Source organism: Limanda limanda, chromosome 18 (genome assembly GCF_963576545.1).
Source record: "Limanda limanda chromosome 18, fLimLim1.1, whole genome shotgun sequence".
Taxonomy (NCBI): domain Eukaryota; kingdom Metazoa; phylum Chordata; class Actinopteri; order Pleuronectiformes; family Pleuronectidae; genus Limanda; species Limanda limanda.
This window is the reverse complement of record NC_083653.1, coordinates 6,328,129-6,346,068: the sequence shown is the minus strand read 5'-3', so window position 1 is coordinate 6,346,068 and position 17,940 is coordinate 6,328,129. Positions and strand designations below refer to the sequence as shown.

Sequence of the window (17,940 nt, the reverse complement as noted above, 5' to 3'; positions counted from 1 at the left end):
GAGGAGAGAAGTGACCGCGCTCATGCTCGAGAACCGGCCTCATTTCATCACCTGCTGACGTACAGAGAGCATAAATGAGATCAAACTCCTTTTTATGTTTCCTCACTGATGCTCTCTCTCTGCTGCTCCACATCCACGGTTTCTATAGATGCTGAGCACCTCTCTAGCAAGTGTTTGCCCATTGGAAACTATACAAGAAGCACAAACAACAGAAAGTACTAGAGAGTAGCAGTAGTAGAGACTTTATACTTGTTGGTTGGAGAAGCAGAGAAGTGTCTGTGGGTATTTGTCCAGATTCCATATTGAGACTTAATGTAGTAGTTTATCTCTTATATGATGAACTCTGAGCAAAAGAGACAAACTCTGTGTTTCTGTCAGTAACTTCAACAACTATACTCTGTAAACAGACATTTACCATCAAATTACAGTAAAGCATTACAGTATTTTTTATATATAATTCAAAGTTATCAAACAGTCAAGACCATCAAGAACTTTAATAACACTGTAAAATGTCTATAATGAGGATCCTATTATATTAAACTTTTCTTTAATGGTTGATTTTATTTGTTAAAGGTCTGGCAGCTGCCAAACATGTGCTCACAAATTATATTAAAGCCTAATTATTGATAAACAAGATTTAAAAACAAACTCCTACAAAAAAAATGCATACATTCAGCATTATGTGTATTTTTTTTACGTATAATTTAACATTTAAGACCATTTCACAATTGAAATGTAGTCATCCTGTAAAATGTAACTTTTATGTTAATCATTTTTAATAAATGCACTTAAAATATATAGAAAAGCAAAATACTACAGTTATTTTCTCTGAAATAAATTTTTCCAGTGTAACTTTTTGGGAATTGAACACATCTCACGTGTCCTTAAATCCACCACAGCTCTGTGCACCCATGGAACCGGGGGTTTGCATTTAAAGACACATTCGTCACACTTTCTGCATTTCTCTTTATCTTGTCCAGTATATTTCGGTCCCACTGCGGTCTTGGCAGTCCATGAAAACACCGGAGCTGCAGAAGATCAGAGTCCATGAACCTCCAATTTTAAATAACTCCCTAAATTTGACTCTGCTAATGTGTCAAATACCGGTTTAATCTGAAAGACACATTTCTCACATTCATCGCGGTTCTGATGAATGCTGAGTTACATGTAAATGAGTCGCTCAGCCTCCTACACGACACTGTCTGGGCATCGAAACACCAACTTTAAATCCCCCGTACCAAAGCAATACAAGCCTGAAAAGCTATTAGAGCATGACCCCTCAGAGATAAACGAGACAAAGGCGTTATGGCTGCACCTCTGCGGAAGGTGAAAACAAAACCGGGCTATTTTCACTTTGAAAAGCCATATTAGTCGTGCCAGCTTCTGCCTGCCAGCAACTCCTGCGTGATAGCTGTCTGGGACATTTTATTTTCCGGTCACAGTAGCTGAACCCTTGATTGAAAACACAGAATGCTGAGAGGGTGTTATCCCTGTTTGGAGTTTCTGATCCTGGACGTCTGAGGCAGTTGATCCCCGGATCTTTGTGGGAACACAGTGGATTGCGTTGCTGAGATGGAAGCCTGGAAGTGTCAGGGGGGGTTTGGCTGCTCTAACCCCTCGGTGAGAAGAGAAAAACAGCAGGAGTGTATCTGCATGTAAAGCAGGTTTTCTAATGGAAAAGTTGAGGCATTCCAACTGTCATGGAAATTATTGAATCTAACTGTCCTCTTCTGAAAGGTTAAAGATCCTCCTGTGCTGACATAACTATGCTAAAAGTTCAGTGGATTGACCTGGAATAACCTAATTTTATAATTTCTACTTAACGTTTGCGTCTGCCTGATATCAGGAAATGTTAGTTAGTTTGAGCCTGAACGTCCTTGTAACTATTTGATGTTCTGCCTAGTGTCTATATACGCTCGGAGAGAGGGGGGCATTTTGTCCCTTCCCTGACAAAGTCCGAGCACTGGATACATCCTGCCTGCACGATATCAAAGGGTGACGTGGAAACCTTGAGCTGTGAATAAAAAAATAAATAAAAAACTCAGTCTGTGTTCAAATCCATTCTCTGTAAATTGTTTTTTTGACCTTTAATTTAATACTTTGAGATCATTGAATTGATCACTCAGTCTGATGGTTTATTTCCTCACCAGGGAATTAAATACAAAATTCCCACCACACCAACCAAATGGTGTCGGTCTTTGTGAACTCAAGAACTTCAAGTCCTGACTTTTCTTGCTGTCACTTCCTAAGTGACGTGATAAAGCACTTAACCTTATGGGGGATTTCCCTGTCTTTTCTTTGTTAGGTATGAAGAGAAATAGGCTCAGGCATAAAACAATATTTGAGGACAGGAATTGATTTTTTTTGCAATCTTGAACTTTGAGAATAAAGTCGAAGTAAATGAGGATTTTCTATTTTTCGTTTGCATATCGAGAATGAACTTGAAGCATTTCAAGCGCAAACTTTTAAGAACATATCAAATTAGTAATGTACGAATATGACTGCTTCTACAAGAAGGGCGAGTGCAGATGAAATTGGTGAAATTGGAAATAAAACAGTTCAAACACAATGTGGTGATCAGTGTTCAGTCTCTGTGCCAAGAACTGCGTCTGTTCAGGAGAAGAAACCACAGAAGTTTGGAACGATGAACTGGCAGTCGTGCAACATTTTGAATTTATTTTCAACTTTACTCTCAACGGTTCCACTTTATTTTGTACATTTTGACTTTAATTACAAAATACAAAAAAAACTCTCCCTCTGATTTAGTTTGACTTCTATTTTCAAAATGCTAGAGGAAAATATCTTCCTCTCCTCCTTTTCTCTTATGCTTGACCCTAATACTCCTCTGTCCTTCTGTCAGCGGTTTGAAAAACGGTAAGAATGAGATCAAGCACTAATGAGCAGCGATCCATTAACAGCGCCCTGCATTCACAAATCACCCATGTGTCTCCGCTTCCACGTCTTCGTCCGACAGGCCGTCCCTTCGCTCCAAAGACGGAGACGTCTTTTGCTGAGAGCCAAGTTTTATTGGAGGCTTTTTTCCTCCTGAAACAGTTTGTGAAGCCGTGTGAGTTCAGCTTTCATTCTCCAGTCTCTTTCCCTGCAGGCGAGTTCCTGACACAGACTATTCCGATGGGGAAAGTTACTTTTAGTATGCTGTGCCAAGATCTGTGTGTGAGGGCCGGAATATGTAGGCAGGCTGATGCTTCTGTCCACATTCTGTACTCCTCTCTTTCAAACTTGCTCTGTCTCTCTCATGCACACACACACACACACACACACACACACACACACACACACACACACACACACGCACACACACACACACACACACACACACACACACACACACACACACACACACACGCTCACACACACACACACACACATCCATGCACACACAGGGGGGCTGTTTCTTCATCATTCACGCTGAGTACTGCCCTGTAACGACGTCCTTATCCTGCAAACCAGACTCCGCTGGGTGCTGTTTAATAACAACTCCAGCCGTCCACCGTCCAATCAGCCTCGCTCGTGTGTATACGTGCACGTGCGTGTGGGTCTGTGTGAGTTAGTGAATATAAATGATTTGATCTGAAAATACGGAGCACAAAAAATCATTTATTCTTCTGACAAGAACAAAGAATACATATTGCTCATTCAAAATGAATAAAAGGGGAAAAAATACATCAATTTATTTATACTTATTTGTTTTTTATTACACTTAAGGGCTTATTATTAGAACCTCCACATCTCACTGTGTATTTCTCGCATAAATAATACCATTGATGCTGACAACCATAAATAAAATCCAAAGCAATAAAATAAAGATGTTTAATGAATGACTGCTCGGAGCATAGTGAGTATGTGGACGGACAGAAGCAACTCATATGCAGAGAAGTTGGAAGCCCCTCTCTGTACGTACCACTGAGAATATATCGGGGATTCCTTTGCTGTAGTATTCAAAACACGGCGCATGTTATTATAACGATCCTCATTTGTACACGTTGGATGCGCAGCTTTTATTTTGAACTTTTGTTACGAATGCTTATGGCCCCTCCAGGACGAGGAAGCATTATGCTTTACTGCCTTGTTCACTCTTGTCTGAAATTGTGATGCTATCTTTAACTAAATCTAATTAAAAATAATGGATCCAGAGAGTGAAAGAGATTTAATTTAAGATACATCGTGTGAGTTAAGTCTGAGCAGGAGCCAATTTAAAGGTTGCACAGGTGCTGGACTTCTTTTGCCTGATCAGACCTTTTCTCGTGCTACGTGGGGCCTGAGAGGAATGGGCTGGATTGACGTCGCTGGAAGTTTGAGGAGTTCACCCATTCCAGCTTAGCTCCAGAGACAGAATAAGCAAAGACCATCATGGGTGTACAGTTGTTCTTCGATGTTTACTTGGCACAGATTTAAACCACTTCTGGTTGGACTGTTTGAAGTGGATGACTGTGTATCCAGAGTTGAGGAGGTGGGTCACTCACTGATCACGGCATTTTCAACTTTGACAGCTTCCAGCTCTGCAGGTGACCTGATCAATCGTCCATTACTGCAATGATATTAATGATGATTTGTTAAGATACCTTTTGAAAAGCTACAGGGGTTCAGCCAAAGTGCTTTACAATCGTAACAAAGGAAAAACAATACACGAACAGATAAAACAGAATAAAAAATGCATCGGTAGAATCAGAGTCAATGTTATACAGATCAAAGGTGTACGAGAAACTCGGCTAATAAAAATGCAGTAAAAGACACAAAATATTAAAATAACAAAGGGACAGCATCATACGACAAACCGAGACTGAATTCATAGCAAGGTTTTTAAAAAGGTAGGACTTTAAATTAGAGTTTAAATCATTGATAACGCAGCAGTACCTGATGTGGAACCAGACACTGTTTCATCGTTTTAGTGTTTAAACGAGATTTGGGGACTAAAAAGAAATGTGAGGACGACCCGAGTGACCCAGGGGCCGAATATGGATCCAGGAGATCAGTGATAGATAAATGACCACAGATCTTGTAGAAGTTACCACACTCAACCATCACGGCACTGACTTACATCCCTAGTCATTTTTCAGAAAGTATCGCCGCTGCAGAGCGAAGTTAGATGTCACATCTCAAAGTCAGGGTGCAGCAGCAGAAGTAAGCCTGCCTGACTGCAGTTGCTGGAGGTGGGGGTAGGGGGTAGAGGGGGGGGGGGGGGGGCATCCGTCAGCACTAACGGGAAGTGACAGTGTGCAGAGAGGTCCTAATTACTGTCTCACTTGACTAATTGTCATCTCTGAAGAATGCAGTCCCACTTAGATCTGAGGGATCTCATTGACAGCGCCGCTCAAGTCCTATAGGCCGCTGCTGACTTCAGCACGCTTGTGTTTAAAGGGATCGCTGAAGCACGACCTCGAGCCAGGAAGGTAAATACGCTGAACGCCCAAAAAACTGCAAACGATGGCAGGCTGGAGAGAGTCGAGTGTCTGGCACCGTGCGCTCGCAGGGATGATGCCTGTGATACAGTAGCAGGGTGAAGGGACCAGGTCCGGGCGGTACGATTTGCATGTGTGAGCGCCGAAGGACAAAGTGTGTGTGAGTGATTTTTTGTAGAGGCCCTTCTTCTTCTTGCCAAAGTGTTAAGACATCCTCAGCGACAGTCATCCCCACATAATAGGCAGATGAAGTGAGGCCATTGTGGGCTTCCCGGACCCGACCATGTTAGAATAAACTCGAGTCGCTGGGAATAATGCGGTGGAGATGAGGCTTTAGTACAGGGCAAGTGAAGTGAATGAATGTCTTCTTTTTCAGGGTCTTACCATTCAAAGTGCATCAGCTTCTCGTTTCCATGGTTTCCTTCCCTGTGCCAATGCTATCTTTCCACCAGTCCGCCTGTGCAAGAGAGCGAGGGAGGGAGGGAAGCAGAGAGAGAGAAAGAGAGAGAGAGGATGACAGAAGGCTTTTAGCGGTGGTTATCTCTCCTTTGCATAAAGTCCCCTTTGCATTACCCAGTGCATGAATGGCATCTGAATAAACACACCAGCCAGCTCGTGTTGAAGCCTCCCCGGGTTACAAGTGAGTGGGTGTGTATAAACTCATCTAATTCTGGGTCTTCTTCAAAAAAACAACAACAATGAAAAACATGGTTTGATCATGGATTTAAAAAAACAGAGCACATCTTCCAAATGACACAGGGGCATTGTGCCATTAGTCACAACAAGCTAATGGAGCAGGAGTCATCACCCACTCTTTTCTAACTGGTTTACGTGAAAGTGAAAAGTTTGTTATTCCATGACTTTTGAAAGGTCCATCCGTTATCTACACTGCTTATGCTTTGAGGGTCCAATGCTCGGACACAGACTAAAGAAGGGGAAAGAATATTCAGTCACCTGACACAGTCAAAGAATATTATTTAGACTTATATCAGTAATTCAAGTGAGGGTAATTTGTGTCTGAAAGGTCCAGTGTGTAGGATTTAGAAACATCCAGTGTTGAAGTTTTATGTTGCAGCTGAATCCCCCTCCGCTCACCCTCCACTTCTAAACGGGAAATAGAACCTGTAGCCTTCCGTTGTCATAAAAACTCAAAAGGTGTTTAGTTTGTCCAGTTTGGGCTACTGTCAAAAGCATGGTGGCCTCCGTAGAGATGTAAATATAAAGTGTTTAAATATAAAGGGGAAAGAAAACAACATTTTGTGCAATTTAGATGAAACACACTAGTGAAAACATCACTAGGAATATTTAATATTCAATGTCTGCCAGTAGATCCCTTTCACACTGGTCCTTTAATTCCAGATGAAATTCTTGAGTCTAACCAACCTGATGGAGAGGCGGTGGACTAGTGGCAGAAACTTGGACTATGGGCAGAAAAGGTCTCTGGTTCGTCTCTGGTTCGACTCCACGGAGAAACAACAAAAAGACGAACCTGGATTCATCTGTCCAAAAATCCAAGAGGATTCTCCCTACCCTGTCTAGTGCCCCTGAGCAAGGCACCTTACTCCCCCAACATCTGCTCCCTGGGAACCGTACATGGCTGCCCACTGCTCTGTGTGTCCTGCACCAGATGGGTTAAAAGCAGAGGTTACATTTCCCTCCTTGCATGAGTGTGCTTGTGCATGTCTGTGCATGTGTTTGGGACAAATAAATGTATCTTAATCTTAATCTTCTCACATTTAGTGCAATGCCACAGTGTGGGGCCAGAGGGTGCTGTGACTACAAGAGGGTGGGGGGAGCGAGTCAGTGGCTGTGTCTTCTCCCCGAGCTCAATAAGCATTCCTTTCATGCTGTGTGAGGCTCTGCTGATACGGAAACCCTGGATTCCTCCATCATTATGCTAATGGTCCAGATGGTCGCATGACGAGTGCCGTTCTCCTTGGTGTTTCTCACACAGTTGCTGGTGTGCAGACCCACGCAAAGTGACACACGGCTCAAAGTCAACGTTCACACCACCCTGCTTGATCCCATGGAACTGCAAGTCGTGTTTTCCCTTTAACGCATACAAGCGCCGCCTTCATGATATTCAAAGTATTGCCTTGTTATTTGTGGTAACGGGGATTGGACAGATGACAAGGTGATACGATTGAAATTTGAATACCCTTCACCAACTATTGCAGTACTTTTACATAGGGTTGCAAAGGGGCAGAAAGTTTCCAGTAAATTTCCGGAAACTTTCCACGGGAAGTTTAGCTCGGGAATTTGGGGAATTTTGAAAAAAAATAAATACGCAAATTAAACACTGAGCAATAAAAACATCATTCAAAACTCTATTTTAAAGATGGATGGAATGCAGCACACACTGCACGTTGAATTTCAACCCTCCACTGAGCATTCTTCCATCACATGCACAGATAACTCCCAGCATCCTTCACTCTACAGCAGGGCTATTGAGGCCTGCTGTAGTGTGCAGGACTAGTCAGGTAAGTTTCGATGATATTACTGGGGAAAATATATTAGCATGCTGATTGAGGATTGTTCATCTGTTCATCTAGCCTATTTCCATTCATTTATCCATCAATTGTAAAATATTTTTACAGACTATTCCAATTGTTTGGCTAACTATTTATATCTCTGGCATTGCATTAGTGTTTTTTTACAAACTTTTTTCTCATCTTATTCTACAGAACAATGCCACGTGCACTATCTCATGTGTGGAGGCATTTCACCCCATCCAATGTAGAAGGAAAGGCTGTGTACATGTGCAAATACTGTGCAAAGACCTATGTTAAGAATGACACAACGATGCAGAAGCGTTTAGTCAAGTGCCCAAAGTTTCCTCAGGGCTCAAATCAGCCTATGACAAAACAAAATGTTTATATTTATGTCTGTATATGACAAGGTAAATACAGTTAGTATAAATTACCCACCACATTTCCAGTTTATTCCCGTTAATTGCCATATATTCCCGTTAATTCCCGTTAATTCCCATGGAAAGTTTCCAACTTTGAATATTCCCGGAATTTTGCAACCCTACTTTTACACCACACACACACTCACACACACACAGGCCATCCATTCACACTCGAGTCACACAGTGATAGTGTTCATCCAAGCCTTTGGGACGCTGGTGGCTCCGATCAAAGGGCTCCTTTCACAGCCCTGTTGGGATTAAACAGCCCGGCACCTATAGCTCCAGCTGACGCACGGGCCCATGAAGAGCTCCTCACTGGAGGCGGACTCTGATAAGGTGCATGTAGTGTTAAATCAATAGCACGTGGGCCCACACAAGAGCTGCAGATATCCATCTCCTCGGTGCCACGCGCCGTATAGAGGATATACCCTCGTTTGAACCGGCTAATCAGATATGAACACGACAATCTGGACAGATATGCTGTGGCACGTCTCCCCTCTGTGAAATGTAACCAGCAGTGCAGCCTTTGTGTGCATATGACACCCACACACACACACCTTCACATCATCGAGGGACGGCTCTCACTCGAGAATAGTCTGTTGCTGGAAGGCTTTCAAGTCTAAAGTGGAGTTATTTGCATAGGTTAAATATTCGTGCCTTTCAGCAGCGTCGTGTCGATATAGCCTAACGGATTTGCTGTTCTGCCAATTTTAATTCCTTTCATCCCACTCCTCCCACATTTCTGGAATGATGGTGTAAATTGTTGAAAGGTTGGGGCTTGATATCTCAGGAAGAGAAGTTATCAATGGCACAAAAAAACAGAAAGTGGACCTACATGTCCTACTCGTGTGTACGGGAGAACATTGATCTCCTGCAGGCGTGAGATTACATCACTTGTGTGGTTGCCAAATGCCGTGGGTGCAGAGTTGTGTTCTTATGAGTCCAATGCAGGAAATGCCTGTACAAACGGCCAATGAGCGGAAACCTCTGATTGGTTTAAATCTTGATACAAAAGTTCTGAGGCCGAGGATCCAGCTGACATCTGATTGGTCCCTGAAGTGCCCCTGACCTATCTTTTTAGAAAATAAATAAACTAGTTACTTACGAACAATACTAAATATATATAAAAAGGATTTAAGAAAATTGGTGCCTTTTATTGCCCCTGATGTAGAAAAACCCTAGATCCGCCACTGGTCTCTGTCCATGGTCCTGAAAAGAGAATAGTGAAAACTAGCTTTAATGGAGTTTAAAGTTTCCCTTTATCACATGAGATGATCACATTTGACGAGATGGTCATAGTCGATCAATTAACAAATAACTTCATATCCATTACAGCAGATTGCCTTGGTTTCTGGAGTCGTGATGACATGTGTGTTATGGAAGAAACTGATAATAAAAAAAACAGCCTAAAAATATGTTAGGAAATAAAGTTTTTCCCTCACCTTCCCCATTTTTTCTCCCCCTTCTCTACCTTTCTCTCAATCCATCCATCCCTCTCTTCATCCCCCACCTCATCCTCTCTTTCTATCCATACCCCCCCCCCCCCATCTCTCCCTCTCTGGTGCGCGTTCACAACACTAACCTTGGCTCGACGTCAGAGCCTGTGCAGCAGTGCAGTATAATGGGAGCGGAGGCAACCCAGAGCTCCTCATAGGGGGGGTGCATATCGCTGCTGTCTCCTCTGCTCGGCGCTCTCCGGCTCCTCACCCAGCCTCTCCAGCTCCTCTCCCACAGCCCATGCTTTGGGGCTCTCTCTCTCTCTCTCTCTCTCTCAGCCCCCTCCCCACTGGATCCGTACCTCTTCGACATGGATGTCCCGCCGTCCCTCGACCCGGAGGATCGTGGTTTCTTGGCGCAGTGAAGGAGGAGAAGGAGACGGTGGAAGGGATCATGCCGGGACTGCTAATGGATTTAGGGAGAGCGCAAGTGACCATGCCGTGATCTTGCGCATCCAGGGCCGCCGTCACCCTGCCTTGCCCAGCGACCGGAGAAGAATTACGGGGGAATCGAACCCGCGCACCGGGGGGGGGTTTAAACCACTGTGCATTCTTTTTTTTTTCTTCCCACAACAACATGAAGATTACCTCCCATCATCTGATGATAACCAGTCTCGTTTTCAGGTCCAACCTCAGGCTGATCCCGCTTCTGCTGCTGCTGCTTCTTGGATACACTCGCGGGATGCCACACGTTTTGAGATTCGGTAAGATGTTTGGTTTATGACACGATCTCAGCTGTGGCGATGTGTGATCACGCGGTGCCTGCATGTATGGAAATCCACGGCGTAACGACACCGATGCTCTGTTTTCGTCCCGTTCTTATCCCTCGTCTTGCAATTGACGGCAGAGTTCGTAAAACCTGCACGCAACAAATAATATTCCTGGATCTTAATAATCTCATAATGTCTCCGTGTGGTTTTCTGCAACACGCACGACCCAGTGAAGGGGCAATGGGGTTTTCCACAAGCCTTCAAACCGGTGTTACAGTAACTTTGGAAAGAAAATCAACTGTGGCTATGACCGGAAGGAGCCTCTCCGAACGCAACAGCTCGGGGATACACGCAGCGGATGAAACTCGACCCAAACCTCCAGGATCCTCACGGACTCGTGTATCTTCCGCTGCCTGATTTAAACTGCTGACACCCCAACACGTCCCCTGCAGTAAATGTTTACACGCAAACATTACGGATCGATAACTCTGATCTGTCACATGGGCCAATCGATAGAGCAGGCAGCACCACTTTTTGTTATCCTTACTCCCAATGAACCACCATAAGTGGTTTATTTAGATTTAGGGTCTACTTGTTTATTGGCTTTGATGTAAAGGACAGTTCCAGTGGTGACTGGCTGAGTCACAAATGTCCCCACTAAACTGTTAAGTGCAGATAATCACCACTCTCACTGATCTGATGGAAGTTGATTGGCCACTTCTCTTCAAGAACTACAGAGCACCTATCGGGAAGAAATGTATAATGAGCCTAATGTTGATTATTAGAGTAAAGTTCTTCCACAGCTGCTGCTCCAGTGGCTTTGTTGCTGATTCATAGCAGTAACACCGCAATTAATACCATTTCTTTCTGTTCCTTAAAAAAAAAAAAAAACACTGAATCGCGGCCTCTGGTGGTTTCAACTGTTGCTTAATTCGATCCGTCTCAGGATGGCTGCATTTTGTCGCATGTGCAGGGAACGTCTCGGAGTGACAGGGGAGCCCCTCCTGACAGCGGATGTCATCAAGTGTTGACAACACATCCTTACAATCCCCAGCTCCCCCCAGGGCCCTGTTTAAGAGTCAGGCTGCGTCCGCTAGAGCCGCCGCTATGGCAACGGGATGTGCTTTTCCTCCCGCTGCATCCTCGGCCCGACGAGCGATTTCCCGACGAGCGATTTCCCGTCTCACACGTTGTCTGACAGACGCCGGGCGTCAGTAAAGTAATCCTGGGGGGTAATAGTAATAGTATTTGACACCAAAGTTTCCAAGCCGGCAAATAGGCTAATGACTGAAATCCTGAGAGAGAAAAGGGAACAGTGGTTGATAAAATATGTGAGGATACGCTCCTATTCTGACAGGGAGAGATGTGAAGTGGACAGGAACAAGGAATATATATATCATTATATCATCAAGTGTTGACAACACATCCTTTTAATCCTAATATATATGTATGTGTGTGTGTGTGTGTATATGTGAGTATGTATGTGTGTAAATATATGTGTGGGTGTATATTTATATGTATATAATATGTTTTTATGTGTGTGTGTGTGTGTTCTTCATACCTTACAGAGTGAGGACATTTTGCCTGGTTTTTCAATGGACTGTTTGATGATTAATACTTGCTCATTGGTTAAGGGTTAGAAATAGGTTTAGGTTTAGGTTAGGCATTTAGTTTGGACGGTCAACGTCAGTGTGAGGGTCTATAGGGAATTAATTATGCTGATTAGTTAGATGTACAAGAGTCTGTGTGTAAGAGAATATGGATAGACATAATGCGAGATAAGAGGTGTGTCAGGTCACTGGAATCTTTTTGCCCTGAGGCAAAGCTCAGGTTTGATTATTTCATATTTTTTGCAGTCTGTGTGAATATTTGACGTGTACGCAGCGATACTCTCACAAGAAAACATGTGGAGCGGCTGCTTGAATGACAAGGAACAAGGAATATATGTTATCATTTGTATCTTGTGTGTTAGTGCGGGTGCTGCACAACGTAAGCAATATGTTGCCTGACATGTTGAATCTGCAGGGGATCTCTATAGACGGGACCACGCGAGATAAGAGCTGATTCAGTTGACGGAAATCTTTTAGCTCTGAGGCAAAGCTCATGTTTGATTATTATTATTTGATTATTGTTGTGTCGGTGCCAGTGAAATGACCCTTGTGAACATAGATGCTGAAAAACCTCTGATCTCTGTCCCAGTTTCTGATCCGCCTGTTCAGGACCACGGACAGAGACCAACTCCCTGTCGGCCTATGTTGTTTAAAAAAGCTCCATTTTTTTTTTTGTGTTTGCTTTCCCTTGACAGTCAAACCTCCTTTTCACATCTATCCGCTGTAAGATTGCTCCATTTCTTCATTGTCTTTTGAAAAGATGATATACTTATCTTGTCTCGGTTTGCTGGTAAAGGGGCTGAGCGGAGAAAAGACAGATGAAGATACAGTTTTGTGTGTGGGCGATTTTATCAAGAAAAGTAAGATGTATGTCAGTGCGTGTGCTCTGGGGGAGACCGGGGAGATGCCGAGCAGCGTTTGGAAACATCGGGACCCGCCGGTCCGTCTCCCTACCCGTGCTTTTCCCCCTGTCCTGCAGCATGTGCCTTATCAGCAGATAAATCCCAGCTGCTCCTGCAGGAGGCCGGCCATATGAGGAGGTCAGCTCCCCCGTGGGGCTGTCTGCTCCCTCCCTGCCCGAGTTCCATTCTCCGCAGACAGGCAGTTCACATGGTACTACCACTGTTCTCCTGTCAGAACGAGACCTTTACACGCACACACCAGAGCATAGTCGGCCCCTTTGTATTCACAGCACAGGTCTCACGGCGCGGAGCGACAGGTGTCAAATAGTGAGGGGGGGGAAAACGAAACAACAAGAAGTATACAGGGCACCAGCTGCAGGCAAATACGCTGAGCTAATTCCCAGACAGAATTGGATTATTGTGTTCAGGCTTCCTCATTTATAAATCATACAGGTAATTCGTTTAGTTAGATGCTGAAATGGACCCGGTGCAGCCCTTACGAGGTGTAATAAAATCGGCTTCAGCGAGACTGCTCTTTTTCTAACTAGATCACACCTACATCTGGAGAACTGAATGAGACTCTGTGGCTAAGGATCTCAGGGAACAGGCACAAAGTGGGGGAGGTTTATTTGGAGTTGCAGTTTTGGTTTTTCTCGTAGGCTGAAGGAAAAAGCTGCAAAATGTCCACTTTACTCAAGAAATGAAATCTAACAGCTTCAATCCCCGGCACAGACTCTGCAAGCTGAACCGTGTTCGGCATCCATAATTTTTGTATTTTACGAAGCCCTTATTGTGAAAGTTCAACCTTCTCGATTGCTTGTTAGGATTCAGTGAGGTGGAAATGCAGGGCTGCGTTCAGGATGAATTATGGTGTGACAACAAATTAACGGAGCTCATTTGAGCTTAATTCCATGGAAACGGTTCCGTATTTACATGATCTTTTTTAAGCCTTCCCCACAACAAATGCTCAGTAAGCAGTGACTCATCATATCTGCCATTTCATTAGAGTTGATTGAGTTTTATTTACAGACGTGTCTTATTCATTAAATGTCAATTACACGGCGACAAAATCCAAGGGAGCAAATGTCAACAGTGGAAATGAGATGGTTAGCTAGTGTATTTTTAATGTCCATGTTGTGGCTGAGTGGTAACGTTATCACCACCATCGACAGACAACATTGGCAGATGCAGTGTGTTCCCCCCCCGGCCGTCGACTGCTGCTGAAAGCATTGTGGACTCAGAGATGTTTGTTTATTTCCCGCTCTTGTTTATGTTTTCCCAGCTCAGCCATGCCAGGGAATATTTATGACCCAAACACAACATTGTCTTTTGATTTGGGAAAAATAAATCAAGTCCTTTTTTTGGGGGGAGGTTTCAGTCCTTTGGCAAAGGACACAATCCCTGCTGGTGCAAGCTAAGTTTATCTGCGTACCTCCACAACACCAGGCCTTTGTTGTGTTCCCCTTATATTTAAGACTCTTTTCATCCCTCCGTAAACTACTGTGGCGGAATAACAAGCTATAAGAACAAGCAGGAGTATAGAGGGAGCAAATTCAAGGGGAGTTTGTCGTTAATTAACTTTATTTTGCGTTTCCTTTCCTCCAGCCTGAATTATCAGCGTGCCGGAGTTTAGTTTGGGTTCGTGGGAATTATGGATATCACCCCGTGCCCTGGCCCTCTGCCAGCGTGTGCGCGGCAAACACACTTAAATAAGCACAAAGCCGCTTAAAATATTCATGTGTCACTTGGCCTCGCCATAGCTTATATGAAACTATCTCTCCTCTGCTGGCAAATGATTTCCATGGTTTAAAAATACCCGCTGTGGGTTTCAAGAACAAAGAGGAGATCTGTCGTACATTAGCATGCGGCACCACACATGGGCTGGAAGCAGGGAAATATCGAGATGGATTTCTAAAAACATGTTTACAGTTCTGAGTCTTTGAAGGTCTTGCTGTCATGCCTCAGTTACAAAAGGCTCAATGGTGATTAATTCAGGTTGCAGATTTCCTGGCATTTTGAAAATGGAAAATATCTGTGAGGTATGAAATTAGTTTTCTTGCAGTGGTTAGAATCAAGTCTCTTTTTTTTATTTATTTTTTCAGATTTACCAGCTACATTGGAAAAAGATTATTTACATTCAAGGTGGTTTCAGATGAATGACTCTGTCTTCGCAGGGGAACCGGTTCCAACACAACGTGCCTCCTCTAACAAATTGTTTTTTTATTCTGAGTCCTGCTCGTCTGCTGCTTTGTGGACAGCTTGATTTCAGCACTGGCTTTCATTATTCACAGCCTCTCACTTCTTTTCATTGTCACTCTGGGAGTTCCCTGGATATCAGAGGGGTCATAGGTTATACGTGCGATTGTTTTTTGGAAATGTCCCCTGAGGAGAACCCTGCCCCGGGCGTCTGGCTCGGAGCTGACTGACGGTCAGAGCTGAAACTCCTCACAAGGAATCATTTCCCTCTTTTTGCATCTTTTAACCAAAGGGGGAGGGGAGACAATTTGAAGTCACAAAGAGGTGTAAGAAAAACAACGAGTGCTTGTCGGAGGGAGGGAGGGAGGGAGTAAAGTGCGAGCGAGAAGAAAAACAGTGAGTGTTGAGGCCTGCAGATACGGAGTAAAGATAGATTAGTTTGCCTCAGAGCAGTCCACTCTCAGCCCACTCTCACTTGTGCTCTTTTATTACTGTTTTGTGATGGCTTCTCTGCAAAGAGGCAGGAAGGACAGTCGAGTGCGCTGTGGAAATGCAGTGGGAGGCCAGGAGTCATGCACTGCAGCTCGGAATAAATGTCAGCAATGTAGCAGGTTGAAAATTTGCCGCCGAGACTACAGATTTTCACCAAGTACCTTTTTAAAAAAGGGAAATCAAACTACAAAAAAAACAACCATTATGGCACAGATGTCCCTGCAGGGTCCTCAGGGGGGGGGGGAAGAAGTCCAAATATGTATTTTCATTAGCCTCCAATGAAATGATCCATTATGTCTCATTACGTGTTTGGCTGTCTCCACTTCCACTGGAGCGTAAGATGGCGGGAATCAATAAAAATCAATATGTTTGCATAGCGATGGAGGAGACGACAGAAACTGGCAGCGCGGCGATGAACCTCTGCCAAGTCCCACACGCCCCTTCCAGTGTGGATCCATCACAGGTTAGCATCTGTGACAACGCAAACGTGGACGCTGAGAAAAAAAAAACCCACAAATATGTACTGTGAGGTGGAAGCGTGGGAGTTTGATTATATTAATGTGTTGCTTTGAATTGATGACGACTTTGAACCCCAACGTTTCGAGTTCTGTCTGAACTCAGCTGCACCCGCTCCTTCCCTCTCAGTTTGATACGTGTTCGTAACGCTCATGCGCTTCGAGCCGTTTGGAGAAATTCCTCTCGCTGCCGTGTCGCGCCTCTCTCTGCGATATGAGATCTTTAACTTTGCAGGAGCTCACCTGTGGTAATTAATTATTAAGTGATCGCTCAGAGGCAAACAAACAGGCTTTTTTTTTGCCAGTGGCTTCTTGTGGAAGCTGGTGATGATGCCGTTTGGGAGCTGGAGTAAATGTTTCATGTGTTTGCTTGAGGGCTCATCGATTGTCTTCTGCTGCTGAAGGGGCTCCGATGTAAATACGCATTTTTTTATTTCATCCCCATGAATTCAAGTTGTCCCGATGTGTCCTGCAAACAGAGGCAGCCGAGTGCGGATGCCAGGCACACGGACCCAGTAAGCATTCTTGAAGGCACATAAACCGTAAACGAAAGCATTGACGTCCAAACTACATGGGATTCAGAAGTCAATCGATTACAGAAAGCCCTCCGGCTGCGCTGGGTATGATGTGAGGCGCCGATCAGGTTAGGATGCGGTGATTCGCCCTTCATCCACAGCCAGCGGAATAAAGCAGCGAGAGGGAGGAGGAGGAGGAGGAGGAGGGGAGCGACTGGCTGAAAGAGAGAAAGCTGAATTCTCGGCCCCCATTGACAGCAGTACAGCCCTTTGGATGTGAGAACGCTTCTCTGTCTGAATCAAGGACACACGGGGAAACGGGCTCTGGGGGAGGACGTATTGAAGCAGGCTTACTTAAAATCGTGTTCTTTGAATCAGCATGACACTCTATTATCCACGATCCACCAGGGCTATGCAAAACATCCCCCTGCGAAGGGAAATTTCATTTTTCTGTCCTTCCTCTCCTATTCTCTTGAAGTGGTTCTGTGGCGTTCTTTAATCATCCATCCAATCTTTTGGTGTTCCAAGGTATTTGCAAGAGGAGAGTGAAAGAGGAGACACGCAGGAAGGAAACCAGCGGTTTTGTGTCTGATTTAGTGAGTTTAGTGTTAAAACAACGCAGAAGGTGAGACATTAAAAAGATCCGACTTCATTTTAGGAAACGTTTTGACAAAGATTAATGGCTGAAGCGTGTGTGTTCCACTGGTGGTCACTCACCGTCCAAACTGGAATAACACTCAGTCGAGCGCAGACCTCTGCCAAGGCCCAGCAGTCCTCTTCAGTTCAATCAAGCTCCACCAAAGTTCACACAATCATTTTCATCAAGATCCATGAATTTACTTTGATTGCACCAAAATTGAAAAGGTTCTTCCTTGGCTCCTGCTGCACCCCCTCCACTGAATTGAATGGAAATCGGTTGAGTAGTGTTTTGCGTTATCTTGCCAACACACAAGCAGACAAAACAACAACCTCCTCAGGGAGAGGTAATAACACACGTCCCCCTTTCTTTGGGTGACTCAACAATTGGCCCCTGACACACACACACACACACACACACACACACACACACACACACACGGTGGACTGGAGCAGACTCGGATTGATTTCCCATCTTGCACACTCTGTTTTAACTTTTCTGAGGAGGCTTAATGACGCCCGGCGCCTGCGTTTCCC

The 17,940-nt window shown here is 44.3% G+C and overlaps 1 protein-coding gene and 1 long non-coding RNA gene across 4 annotated transcripts in view; one reads left to right on the top strand and one right to left on the bottom strand.

Moving 5' to 3' along the window:
• Positions 1-3,674: 3,674 nt before the first annotated feature.
• On the bottom strand, positions 3,675-10,306 carry LOC133024028 (uncharacterized). The gene is made up of 3 exons (XR_009683099.1): positions 9,914-10,306; positions 5,805-5,877; positions 3,675-4,549 (listed from the first exon to the last, which is right to left on the bottom strand). It is a non-coding gene; the product is annotated as an uncharacterized LOC133024028 (long non-coding RNA).
• The window catches only part of LOC133024027 (glutamate receptor ionotropic, kainate 2-like), a 61,522-nt gene continuing 53,530 nt past the window's right edge, over positions 9,949-17,940 (top strand). For 2 of the 3 annotated variants that reach the window (XM_061090974.1, XM_061090973.1), the window contains exon 1: positions 9,949-10,531. In XM_061090974.1, the coding sequence (XP_060946957.1) occupies positions 10,405-10,531 (127 nt within the window). In that variant the 5' untranslated portion in view covers positions 9,949-10,404. The remainder of the gene's footprint in view (positions 10,532-17,940) is intronic. The other variant, XM_061090975.1, reaches the window with a different exon arrangement.